The following is a 14,606-nucleotide window of genomic DNA, read 5'->3' on the forward strand; positions in this document are numbered from 1 at the left end:
CACCTAAAAATGGAAGGTCCCAAGATCGCAGAGTATGTTCAGAGATTTCATGATTTGTCCCATGTAGTGCCGTACATGGTCACACCTGAGTTTAAACGTATTGAGCGCTTTATCTGGGGATTGGCCCCTCAGATCATGAGCATGGTTACAACGTACAAGCCTGCAACAATCACAGAAGCCATAGATCTCAGTGTGGCTCTTACTGAGGAAGCCATTCGGTTGAACACGTTCTCGAATTCTGAACCGAAGAAGAAAGAGAGTCATGTGGAGTCGTCTGGTGAAAACAAAAGGAAATTTTCAAACTTCAAGCAAGGTACCAGTAATGTTAACAAGAAGGGTGAATCAAGCACACCGGCCAAAGCTGCAACCGGCGTTGAGAACAAAGGAAAAAGGTTATATGGGTACTCTGCCCAAGTGTGATACGTGCCAGCGCCATCATTTTGGCCCGTGCCGATTAAGGAAATGCGAGTCATGTGGAAGGAACGGCCACTCAAAGGATACGTGTTGGGCCGGAACTGGTGCTGGGCGTGGTGGTAATCGAGGTCATGGGAATGGTAATGGAAACCGCCAACAAGGAGGAAATGGCGGAAATGGAAACCGTGGAAACGTTGCGAATCAAGCTGGGAATGGGAATTGCAACCAAAACAACACTCAAGTTGGAAACGGAGGTGGTAATGGTCGAGGACCGGGCTGTTTCAATTGTGGAGAAGTTAGGCACTTCAAGAGGGAATACCCAAAGCTGAATCAAGCCCGTGGAAGAGTGTTTAACATAGGAGCAAGAGAAGCGCGCCAGGATCCCAACGTTGTCACTGGTACGTTCCCTATAAACCAACGCTTTGCATCTATTCTGTTTGATACTGGTGCCGACTATAGCTTTGTACCGTTAGAATTTAAGAATATGCTTGGGTTAACTGCTAGTAAGTTAGATATTCCGTACTCAATTGAGCTGGCTAATGGAAAGCTAGTTGAAGCAAATGAAGTTGTCCGAGGTTGCGTAATCGAGCTGGGAGAACGCGAGTTCACTTTGGATCTACTACCAGTCGAGTTGGGAAGCTTCGACGTGGTAGTAGGGATGGATTGGTTGTCAAGCAACAAAGCCGAGATTGTGTGTCACGAAAAGACCATTCGCATCCCAATAGAAGATGGAGAAACGATCGTGGTTCACGGAGAAAAGCGCGATACACCTCTGAGAATCATTAGCTGTATAAAAGCTAGGAAGTGTTTACAGAAGGGATGTGTTGCCTTCTTGGCACACATCGTGGATAAAGAAGCTGCTGAGCCGAAGATCGAAGACATCCCAGTGGTAAAGGAATATCCTGAAGTCTTTCCAGAAGACTTGCCAGGATTGCCACCTCAAAGGCAAGTTGAGTTTCACATTGACTTAGTTCCAGGCGCCGCGCCTGTGGCTAAGGCACCTTATCGACTTGCACCTTCAGAGATGCAAGAGCTGTCAACACAACTTCAAGAGTTGTCAGACAATGGATTCATCAGACCAAGCTTCTCACCCTGGGGAGCTCCAGTTTTATTCGTCAAGAACAAGGATGGTAGCTTTCTCATGTGTATCGACTACCGAGAACTGAACAAGTTGACAATCAAGAATAGATATCCTCTGCCGAGAATTGATGACCTATTTGATCAGCTGCAAGGTTCAAGTTTCTACTCAAAGATCGATTTGCGATCAGGTTATCATCAGCTGAGAATACAAGAGGAAAGCATTCCTAAGACTGCTTTCAGAACTCGTTATGGACATTACGAGTTTCTGGTGATGCCGTTTGGATTGACAAACCCGCCAGCTGTTTTTATGGATTTAATGAACAGAGTTTGTAAGCCGTACCTCGACAAGTTTGTGATTGTATTCATCGATGATATTTTGATCTACTCGAAGACGAAGGACGAGCACGAACAGCATTTAAGAGCTATTTTGGAGCTACTTAAAAAGGAAAAGTTGTATGCCAAGTTCTCGAAGTGCGAGTTCTGGTTACGCGAAGTCCAATTTCTTGGACATGTGGTTAATGGAAATGGAATCCATGTGGATCCAACAAAGATCGAAGCGATAAAGAATTGGGAGACTCTAAAGACGCCAACCGAGATCCGTCAGTTCTTAGGTTTGGCTGGTTATTATCGAAGGTTCATTAAGGATTTCTCAAAAATCGTTCAACCTTTGACTTCCCTCACCCATAAGGACAAGAAGTTTGATTGGGGAATCAAACAAGAAGAAACGTTTCAGTTATTGAAGGACAAGCTTTGTAATGCCCCGATCTTATCGCTACCTGAAGGAACGGATGATTTCGTGGTATATTATGACGCCTCGCGTCAAGGTTTGGGTTGCGTGCTGATGCAGGGACAGAAAGTTATAGCGTACGCATCACGCCAGTTAAAGGTTCATGAGAAGAATTATACTACACACGACTTGGAGTTAGGCGCAGTGGTATTTGCGTTGAAGATTTGGCGACATTATTTGTATGGTACGCGATGTACAATTTTCACGGATCATAAGAGCCTGCAGCACATATTTGATCAGAAGGAGCTTAACATGAGACAAAGACGCTGGGTAGAACTGCTGAACGACTATGACTGTGAGATCAAGTATCATCCACGGAAGGCGAATGTGGTCGCCGATGCCCTAAGTCGAAAAGAAAGGATCAAGCCCATAAGGGTTAGGGCTTTGGAAATGATTGTCCAGACAGATCTCTCACTACGCATTCGTGCCGCGCAGAGTGAAGCACTGAAAGAAAGGAATGTTGAGGACGAATATCTCCGTGGGATGGAAAAGCATTTGGTACCAAACGAGGAAGGAACTTTATGTTTCATGAAACGAATTTGGGTTCCTCTGTTTGGTGGTTTGAGAAAGGTCATTTTTGATGAAGCTCACAAGTCACGGTACTCAATTCATCCAGGAGCGGATAAAATGTACCAAGACCTTAAGGATTTCTACTGGTGGCCTAGGATTAAAGGCGATGTTGCAGTTTATGTTAGCAAGTGTTTAACTTGCGCCAAAGTAAAAGCCGAATACCAGAAGCCTTCAGGTCTACTGCAGCAACCTGAAATACCCAAATGGAAATGGAAACAGATTTCAATGGATTTCATAACAAAACTGCCAAGAACGCCCAAAGGCCACGATACTATTTGGGTAATAGTACACCGTCTAACGAAATCTGCACATTTCCTGCCAATCAGAGAAAAAGACAACACGAGCAAACTTGCTGAGATATACATGAGAGAGATCGTTGCACGACATGGAGTGCCTCTCTCGATCATCTCTGATAGAGACGGAAGATTTGTGTCAAGGATTTGGCAATCCTTTCAAGAAGCATTCGGATCTCATCTGAATCTAAGTACAACTTTTCACCCGCAAACAGACGGACAGAGTGAACGAACGATCCAGACATTAGAAGACATGCTGCGAGCTTGCGTAATGGATCTAGGTTGAAGTTGGGACACTCACCTACCATTAGTCGAATTTTCATACAATAACAGTTATCACGCAAGTATTCAAGCTGCACCGTTCGAAGCTCTTTATGGACGCAAATGTTGATCACCGATTTATTGGGCTGACGCAGGTGATAGACAGCTAGTTGGCCCGGAAATGGTCCAGGAAACGACCGACAAGATTGCACAGATCCGAGAACGCATCAAGGCGGCTCGCGATCGACAAAAGTGTTATACGGACCGAAGAAGGAAACCTCTGGAATTCGAGGTGGGAGATATGGTTTTATTGAAGGTTTCACCCTGGGAGGGTGTGGCACGCTTTGGAAAGCGTGGAAAGTTGAATCCGCGTTACATTGGCCCGTTCAGAATTCTACAAAGGATTGGGCTTGTAGCGTACAAATGGACTTACCTGCTGAACTTAACGGTGTTCATGATACATTCCATGTATCAAACTTGAAGAAGAGTCCAACACAAGAAACTGTTGTCATTCCTGCTGACGAAATTCATATTGACGACACGCTCCACTTTGTCGAAGAACCCGTCGAGGTTACTGATTGGAAGGTAAACAAAACACGCAGGAGTAGTGTCAAGCTCGTCAAAGTTCGATGGAATGCAAGACATGGTCCAGAATTCACATGGGAACGTGAGGATCGTATGAAGGAGAAATACCCCCATTTATTTCCTAAGACCCCTGCGACCAGAAGCAAAACTTAAAATTTCGGGACGAAATTTTCTTAACGGGGGGAGAATGTGACAACCCTCATAATTTCAGGTATCCGTACAAATTAATTAATATTTAATTAGTGCTTAATTACTATGCTTGATTACAATTATGATTGAACTGCTTTCTGTTTTCTGATACATACATACATATGCATCACATTTATTACTGTCACTCTAATTATTACACGCAAACATTAGTGACAAACTTGATGCACAAAGCACAGTTAGCACAGTGAGCGGATAACCATAAAAACATGCTGACAATGCCAGCACCTAGACAGACAATATTTTTGAGGCCAGTATGAGCCAGAAGATAGAGTATTACACTAGTAGGGAGTGTAGGGAGGTGAGGACCATAAAACTGCGTCACTAGGTGATAGTTATAGTGCCCAGAAGTGCCTAAAACATACTTTAAGTGCAGAATTCTGCACGAAATATCAAAATTCAGCATTTAACAATGCTAGTAAAGTGCAAAAACTTGGCAAAATAGTCCTAGACACTTTCCAAAGTGTTGGGAATTTAATGTGTCACTAAAAATATTATAAAAGACACTTTGTAGACTAATTTAGCACTTTAACGGATCAATATCCAACCAAACAACTGGACTTTACCCGGAACATAAAAATATTGCCAAATACATTGTTTTTACTTTTCTGAGCTAGTTAGGGTTCCCGAACACCCTAACACACCGTATATTATAACACACACAATAACACACTAACTAAACACTTTAATCCTAACTAAGACTTGTAACTAGATCAATTACAACCCAACCCCCCTACCCCCTCCCCCCTATTCGACGGTCATGGGTGTGGGGACATCCCCACACTTCTTTTGATTATTTTATTGCCAATATTTTTGGTTAAAGAAGCATAATACATGATGGTTAATGTGGAATATGGTTTATAAATAAGTATGTTAGATAACCACTCTCTCACTTCTCTACAACACACAAACACACAAGCTCTCTCCTTCCTTCTTCCCTTGCTTTCGGCCGCCACCTATCACCACCATCAAGCTTTCATCCAAGCAATTTCCATACACTCAAAGGTGCAAGAGGCCCTACAAGTAAGCTTGGTGCACTCGGAAGCTAAAGGACCGCTCTTGTTTTCTTTTATCCACCACTTTTACGCTTTGAAACTCCCCTAGCCTTGTGCTAGTAGTAAGTGCTTCAAATCTTCATCTTGTTCTTATTTTTAGTGGTTAATAGTTGATTGAATGATAAAATGTTAAGAAACTCTAAAGAACTTAAACTAGTCTTGAACATAAAGGATGAAGAATGGATAAAGAGATGAAGTAGTGTTAAATGATGTTGAAATCATGTTGATCTTGTGTTGTTATGCTTAATACATGTTGTTTGTTAGTAGAAGTAAGATGGTTCATCACCTAGACTTGCTAGATCATGTTTAAGAACATGAACTAGCAAGATGTAAAGATTAAAGATATGAAGAATGATGAAACCATCCACACATGAACTTTGAACTTGAATAAATATAAGTTTTCTTGAAAAATAAAGTTATAAGCTTGTAGATCTAAAGATCTATGAGTGGTTTTTCGAAAGAACCAAGTTAAAGGAACGAATTTTGTTAAAACTTGGATATTACATGAAATAAACACATTTTTAGTGGGTAAACAAGTGTAGGAACACTTGTGTAGAAAGAAAATTTAACAAAGAAATATTTTTTGAAAATATGAATAGAAGTTGTAAAAATACACATTCTTTAAAAATAAAGTTTCTAAGAAACTAATCATATTTTTTAAGATAACAAGACCTACTAAGTATGTTAGTAATTCACTACATATTTTTACAAACTTTCAAGTTCATAAGTTTATGGTTCATGTTTATTTTTGTCAAAGTTGGTGATCAAAAATTGTATATTGTTGATTGTTAATTGTTTGAATGATTTTACAAAAGAAAATGATATGCTAGAAAGCATGGACACCTCCATTTACAAAGGAAACTCTGGCGAAATTTTTCTAGAATTTCAACACTTAGAAATATTTTTCTAACAAATGTTTACAAATATATTTTTAACTTGGTTTTCAAAATAAACATCGCCATGATTTTTATTACAAAAATACCAAGTACCGGAGGTGGATTTTCGTAAATATATTTTGATAAATATATATTTAGAATATATATTTTATAATAAAACGCTTGTGTGATTGTTTGTATATTGTGTGCACTAAGTATATTATTTTTAGGGTAAAAATAATATAACTATTATATACCATGAAATTTCAACTCCAAAATAATACCAACGCTCTCACAAAATAAATATTTAAGTTACACAAGTATTGTTATTACAACGCGAACTTTAAAACGTAACTTATGTAGTATTTCTGGAAAAATACTCTTATATGTATATTTTGATAAGTATTATTTTGGAAAATGTATGAAGTAAAATATAATATTTTTGGGAAAAATATATATATTTTGGAATTGAGATGTTTTGGACAAGTAAATTAAATATATTTTCTAAGTGAGACTTAAAATATATTTTTCGGAATTATAAAGCGTACATGTATAAATACCCCCATCCTTGGGAAGGAAATACACTTATAAAATAATTAAGAAGTGTGAATACGAAATAGTTACTTAACTATTTTTCCAAGAACGTTAAACCCTAAGCCAAGGCACGGCCATCCGTCTAATAGGCATTAGTACGTGTAGGTCGTCACGCAGCAGATAGAGTTGGAGTTTGACGTTTCAGGATACGCACTTCTGTGAGTTCATGTCCCCCTTTTCTCTTTACTATTTTCAGTTTTATACTTTGGGGGTGAAATACATGCGACAAATATTACAAACATTTATTTACATGGTATGGTTAGCGTAGGGAGGGTTTCATGTGAGGGGTGGGCACAACACTTGAGGCCATTAATCCTCATTGTTAGGACCGAGGGACACAAGAGTGATAGATCTATTTGGGTGTAGCGAGCCCACACCCATGAGGCCGGGGCGGCCCATAGAGGTGACTGTGTCTTCCAGCCGAAGCCCGGTAACAAATTTTCTAAGTTTGAGTTTCCTTGCACTTTCTCACACATACCAGTGGCTTTGCAACCCATTGGTGATCTCTTTTTCCTTATTGCTACATACCAGGGACTTTTATACATACTTTAAAGGTTTATACATACTCACTTTTACATGAACCCGCTCAACTTTTTTTTTGATTTTTCAAATTACATGTATTTCAGGAAATTAGCGGATTTGGCAAGGTATGCAATCTCGTCAAGCTGCGTAGGAATAATGATGTCATCCGGGTTTAGGAAGTGTGACCCTTGCCTGGACGGGTCACAAGTCTTAAACCGTGTTTTTATTTCATGTCTTTTGTTATGTCAGTGAACATGTTTTCATTATGTCATGGTTGTATTTGGTTTGATATGTCGACTTTTTAAACAATTGTTGTTGTGATAACTTTTTAAACTTAATGAGTGGATGACTATCATGATTTTATTTTCATATAGCATTGTTGTGATTATGCTATGGTATTAAGAAGTCACACCAAATAAACCCACGCTTCCGCAAAAGCCAGGGTGTTGATACATGAAACCCCCTCATTTTTAGAAAGAATCCAAGGGGATATTTATGGGCCTATTCATCTTCCGTGTGGACCATTCCGCTATTTCTTGGTCTTAATTGACGCATCCTCTAGGTGGTCCCATGTGAGAGCTAATTTCCCAGACAATCAACTTAAAAATTTTCGGATGGACAATGCAGGAGAGTTCACATCCCAAGCTTTTAATGGCTATTGTATGTCGATTGGGATAAATGTTGAACATTCAACGCCTCATGTTCACACACAAACGGTTTTGCTGATTCTTTGATTAAAAGATTACAAATAATCGCTAGGCCAATCTTAATGAGATGTAAACTACCATCTTCTGCATGGGCCATGCTATTTTGCATGCCGCTGCACCGATAAGAGTGAGACCAACTGCTGATCACGAATACTCCCTATTGCAACTGGTCTCTGGACAAGAACCAAGTTTGTCCCACTTTAGAATTTTTGGTTGTGCGGTATACGTACCAATACCGCCACCACAACGTACTACAATGGGACCCCAAAGAAGACTGGGTATATATATTGGTTTTAATTCCCTATCTATTATTAAATACTTATAACCAATGACGGGAGACATGTTTACAACACGGTATGTTGACTGTCATTTTAATGAAACAATGTTCCTAGTCTTAGGGGGATATAAAAACAAAGAAAGACTGGTAACACAAGAAATAACATGGAATGCATCATCGCTATCAAATCTCGAAATGGCCAATGTGAATATGAAGTCCAAAAGATTATACATTTGCGAAGAATAGCAAATGAATTACCAGATGCATTCACGGACATGAATAGAGTGACAAAGTCACATATACCAGCATCAAATGCACCTGCTCGAATTGAAGTAATCCTCGAAGCGATTACTATACAACGAAAACGTGGGAGACATATCGGCTCCAAAGACAAGAACCCACGGAAACGAAACGAGTAAAATAACGCAGTTGGTGAAAACTCACAAAAGATTATAAATGAAACCCCGGTAGGGGTAATGTCCCAGAAGAGACAACTATGATTCCAGGGGAAAATGAAGTTTCAGAAGAAACACCAGCACCGAACGAAAATGGGATCTCTATTAATTATGTACAAGATAGTACAATGTGGAACCGGAATAAAACACGTGTTGATAATATATTCGCATATGCCATAGCAATGGATGTAATCAATGAAAATGATTACGTACCTAAAACTTTAGAAGAGTGCATGCACGGAAATTATTGGCCAAGATCGAAAGAAGTCATAAACGTCGAATTAAATTTGCTCGAAGAGCGACATGTTTTCGGACTTGTAGTCCGAACACCCATAGACGTCAAACCAGTCGGTTATAAATGGGTGTTTGCAAAAAAGAGAAATGAAAAGAATGAGATTGTACGATATAAGGCTCGACTTGTAGCACAAGGGTTTTCCCAAATCCCAGGAGTTGATTATGAGGAAACGTATTCCCCTATAGTGAATGCTATAACCCTTAGGTTCCTAATTGGCCTCACAATCTCTGAAGGACTTCATACGTGACTAATGGATGTCGTCACCGCATACTTATATGGGACACTTGAAAATGACATCTACGAAAATCCCTAAAGGGTTAAAATTGCCTAAAGCATTAAAATCAACACCTCGAGATATGTGTTCTATAAAGCTCCAGAGATCTTTATATGATCTCAAACACTCTGGCCGTATGTGGTACGATTGACTTAGTGAATATCTCGAAAAAGAAGGATACAAGTCTGATGTAATCAGTCCATGTGTCTTTATAAAAAGATCACTCTCGAATTTCACTATAACAACAATATATGTTGATGATATTAACATCATCGGATCTCCTGAAGATATAGAGAAAGTTGCTCAGTTGTTAAAGAAGGAATTTGAAATGAAAGATTTTGGTATGACACAATTATGCATCGGATTGCAATTTGAGTATCTGTGCAATGGCACATTTGTCCATCAGTCAAACTACATCCAGAAGATGTTAGTACGTTTCAATATGGATAAAACACATCTGTTTAACGTACCTATGGTTGTTCGACCGCTAGATCCACACAAGGATCCTTATCGCCCTCAAGAAAAAGCCGAAGAAGTACTTGGTCCGGAAGTACCGTACTTAAGCGCGATCGGTGCCCTTATGTATCTCGCAAATAACACAAGACCTGACATTGCATTTGCAGTTCATGTACTAGCGAGATATAGTTCGAATCCAACACATAGACACTAGAATGGTGTAAAACATATATTTCGGTATATTTGCGGGACACGAGACTTAGATCTTTTCTGTCAGAAAGATCAAAAGTCCCGGCTTGTTGGGTATGCTGATGTTGGATATATATTAGATCCTCATAAAGCAAAATCTCAGACAGGTTATGTATTCACATATGGTGGCACAACAATTTCTTGGAAGTCGACTAAGCAAACACTTACAGCAACATCATCAAAGCTTGCCGAACTGATAGCATTGTATGATGCTGGTCGAGAATGCATGTGGTTGAGATCAATGATTAATCACATACAAGAAGCATGCGGATTAGAACATATCAAGAAGAAGCCGAAGATTATTTATGAAGACAATGTTGCTTACATAGCTCAGATCAGAGAATGTTACATCAAGGGTGATCGAACAAAGCACATCTCACCAAAGGTCTTCTCAACATATGACTTGTAGAAAAAAATGGAAATTGATGTTCGCCAGATCAAGTCAAGTGAAAATTTAGCTAACCTGTTCACAAATTATTTACCTAGAAGCAGTTCGAGCAACTATCACACAAGATCGGGCTTCGCAGATTGAAAGATGTTTGTTAAATTTAGGGGGAGAATTATATACGTAGTACTCTTTTCCTTGACTAATTTTTGTCCCATTGGGTTTTCTTAGTAAGGTTTTTAACGAGGCAGCACAACTGGTCCAACAGTATTAGTTTATCTCATAGGTCATGAAGTACCGATTTAATATCATCCTGAAGCATGTTGTTAATAGAGTATAATGAATAGTAATGTATATCTGAGGGGAAGTGTTATAAACCAAATATACATACATAATACATCTTATGAGTTTTTCTCCTCCCAATAACCGTTTGGCAGTTATATTACAAACTCTCAAGAGATTCTATACAATTTCCAATGTTTTCTATCAATTACTACAAATATTACAAAAGAGATACCGCCAATGAGGTTCTGGTGGAGTGGTTTGGGAAAATACTTGGTGTTCCTTGTGACTCAGGTTCCACTCTCACTCTTTTCATTATTTTCTGCGGCATCCAGGTGAAGGGGCAGATACGGGTGGCGCTGGTTCGTCTTGGATGGAAGGCGAAATTTTACCGATTATTCCACTGTCGTGCCTTCGGATGGGTGGATGTCGGATTTCCGCGCATCTGGGAGAGCTAAGGGGCTGGTGACAGTCGTATAGTGAACCTTAACCACAATATACGGCGTCACAGTAGTTAACACGTCGTTCCTTACCAAAGAAAATACATACCCAATAATTACACGTGGTAAACTTTCAATCTCAAATAATACAACCATACATGGTGGTCTTCTCTTGGGCCAATAGATTCTTGTTCCCGTGGTTTTCTTTATTGTTACTTAACCACCCCACCCCACCCCCACCCCACCCCACCTCAACCCCCACCCCCTCCCCACAAACTCTCTTTATAAACCCCACCCCATTTCTTTCCATTTCCTCCAGCCACCCTACCTCCACCGTCCGTACCAACTCCGGCCAAAACTAACAAACAAACAAATGGAATCAACCACCACAAGAAGACCCCTTTTTCTTGAGGAAACCAACGGTCTTGCTTCTATTTCCGATGAGTTTTCACCCTCACAATCACCTTCAATTTCAAGACCCTTATACTCTCCAAGAAAAGCTTCTCTTAAAAACCTTTCTTCTTTTTCGTCTCCAAGATCTGGCCGGTTTTTACATGGTAGATTTGAAGAACAACAACCTCATTTCTTGGATGCCTGTTTTCTTTGCAAAAAACCACTTGGTCATAACAGAGACATCTTCATGTACAGGTAAAATTGGCTCAAATCTCATCAAAGTTTTCGGTTTTTTGTTGTTAATTGAATTCATTTGAGTCATATCTCAAATGGGTATTTATTGTTTTTCCCAATTTTAATTTGGGTTTTTGATAATTTTGTGGAACAAATCTGGAAACAGAGGAACAGAGGAAACTCTGTTTCTTGATTTGTTTCTAAATTTTAACCAAAAGTTGCCGATTTTGGACGATTTTTAAGATGGATTGTTTTGGTTTTTTTGTTTCTAATCTGGGGTTTGAATAAAGTTTCGATTTTTATAAAAAACAATGACCAAATCTGGTTGATTTTACAACAGGAAGAAACAAATCTTGAAAGAAACTCTGTTTCTTGATTATCTTTTTTTAATCAAAAAAGTTGCCGATTTTGGACAATTTGCAACATGGGTTTGTTTGATTTTTTCATTTCTAATCTGGGGTTTGAATAAAGTTTCAATTTTTATCAAAACAATGATCAAATCTGGATATTTTTTATATGGGTATGCTCTGTTTTCATTTCTTGATATGTGTTCTTGATGAATTTGCAGAGGTGACACACCATTCTGCAGTGAAGATTGTAGATCAGAACAGATTTACATCGATGAAACCAAACAAAAAACCAAGAATCTTTCTACTTCAATGAGAGCTTTGAGGAAGAAAGAACAAAAAGAAAACGAAACTTCCCAAAAATACCCTTTTCGTTCTGGTGCCGTAGTGGCTGCTTAACCAGTAATTTGATTCTAATTCAAGGGTAAAATGGGAAAATTTTGTCTTTTATAGAAGCACGTGACTTGAGCATGCACTACTTTTTTCTTTTTTTTATTTACCTCGGGAGTTTTTACCGTGGTAAAAAAGAAAATTATGGTGGGAAGTAGTACCATCAGTCTGTGGTCAATGAAGTATAGTACAAGTGGTTAATGCATAAAGTTAGTGTACTAGCTAATCTTGTACTTGTAGTACATATATGATGCATAATAGTAACAAGTCCTTTATGCAACCATTTTTGTTGTGTGTTTGGCCTTTTCTATTGTATGGAAATCACGTACATTACCAATTTCTGTTTGGTATTATCAAATTATTATTGGTTTACAATTTATGCAAAATAATAATAATGAATTGTTGCCATCCTTGTGACCAATTTGCAAAGTTTTTGTCCTTTTTATAACTTAAGAGCAATCAGGAGATTTTGTTTTCTATAGCATTAAGATATAGAAAGCTTAGTCACATACAACTATATATGAAAGAACTGATTAATCAAACCAGAACTGAATTAAGCGACAAAACCGAAATTGACAATCAAACTACACCAAACATATTAACCGAATTGCATCGAACTTGTACGAATGTTTGTTATTAGATTTATGGGTCAAGTTGATTGAATGTCATGTGTGATTTTCCTCTTAAGTCTATCGAGGATAGATGCAAAAGTTGATATGAGAGTAAAAGTTCATACATGATTAACTATTCATGCATAGTATAGCTATTTTTTATATTTTTTGTTATATTACTAAAAACTAAAAATGTATAACATACTTAGAAAAAACTATCTTCATCTTCATGATTTTATTTTATATTTACTTTCAAACACTTGTAAAATTGGGGTTCATACTAACATATTGTTTGCTTTAGACCATGTGTACTGGTTAAGCCATATAATGCCTTCACTATGGGGCATTATTCGATACGTGACAGTCCAGTCACCATGGAACATTATAGTAAAAGTGGCGTAGTGGAAATAATGCCCAATAACGCTCATGCAATCATTTCACAATTAATTTTTTTTAATTTAAAACATAAGACCATGTGTAGTGGTTAAGCCATATTAATGACCGTTTTTGTACGTCGAGGTTCGTCCTTTTCCTTCTTCTTATGCGACCTTCTACCGCGTTTCGATTTCTCTGGCACCGGTTCGGGTTGCGTCTCCGGCACGACATCGACATCGACATCGGGTTCGGCTTGTTGTTGTGAAGGTTGCGACCCACCGGCTTGACCATAGCTGAAGGTGGGAGGCATGAACGTGGCGCCACTCAAGTAAGCCGCGTACGTTAAAATGCTCGGGTCCAAGTCTTGAAGGTTATACGGGTGTTGCGGTTGGGTTGTGTTCGGGTTCATGGGTCTTGCGGGGACACCAAAGGGGGGTCGGAATGGATGCATATTTGTATAAAATATAGAAGTAGGAGAGAAAGTGTGATTTTTTTTATAAAAAATAGGATGAAGTGGGTATTATTTATATACCCCGTAAATTTTGGAATTAAAAAAAAGTTAAACATTTGACCGTTGTCAACGGTCATCTCTTGGCCCAAGTGAATTTTCAGCATTTTAATTAAAATGCCAACGTCCATTTTTTTTCGAAGATAACGCCCTATAAAGCCTGCTTTAATGGGGGGGGGGGGGCGTTTTGCGGCGTTTTTTTTCAATTTTTTTTTAAAATACCGCCCCACTACGGATGGTCTTAGTCACAAGTAGCTTGTAACTTTTATTTTTAGTTAACATGAGTGGAAACTTTCCTTTAAGGCCACCAATCTTAAACTGATCAAACCTAAAGACGTTTATGTAGAGTTTTTGAATCAAGTTGACTCTGATTTAGGCTCGAGCCAACAATAATATGATTCGAGCCGAGCTGGCTCGACTTGATAATGCTAACTCAAGTTGCTTGTGAATCTACAAGCTGACTCACTTTTCTCAGTTTTGTTGATTTTCCATACCTATTTCAAACTGTGCAAGCCTTAAATTATACCAAATCAAACTATCAAGGAATTGGCTAATTTATATGATCAAATTGTTTTTGGTTTGCAATTATAGGAATTACCATGCTGTTTATTAAAATTAGGGGTGAGCAAATTAACCGTCATAACCGAACGATTTTAATCAATAACCAACATAACCAATGGTTATG

The 14,606-nt window shown here is 38.6% G+C and overlaps 1 protein-coding gene across 1 annotated transcript; it reads left to right on the forward strand.

Moving 5' to 3' along the window:
* Positions 1-11,236: 11,236 nt before the first annotated feature.
* Positions 11,237-12,766, forward strand: LOC110930546 (FCS-Like Zinc finger 2). Its single transcript, XM_022173862.2, has 2 exons — positions 11,237-11,711; positions 12,259-12,766. The coding sequence occupies exons 1-2, from the start codon at positions 11,437-11,439 to the stop codon at positions 12,434-12,436; spliced, it is 453 nt and encodes a 150-aa protein (XP_022029554.1). The 5' UTR covers positions 11,237-11,436; the 3' UTR covers positions 12,437-12,766.
* Positions 12,767-14,606: the final 1,840 nt, after the last annotated feature.

This window comes from Helianthus annuus, chromosome 3 (genome assembly GCF_002127325.2).
Source record: "Helianthus annuus cultivar XRQ/B chromosome 3, HanXRQr2.0-SUNRISE, whole genome shotgun sequence".
NCBI lineage: Eukaryota > Viridiplantae > Streptophyta > Magnoliopsida > Asterales > Asteraceae > Helianthus > Helianthus annuus.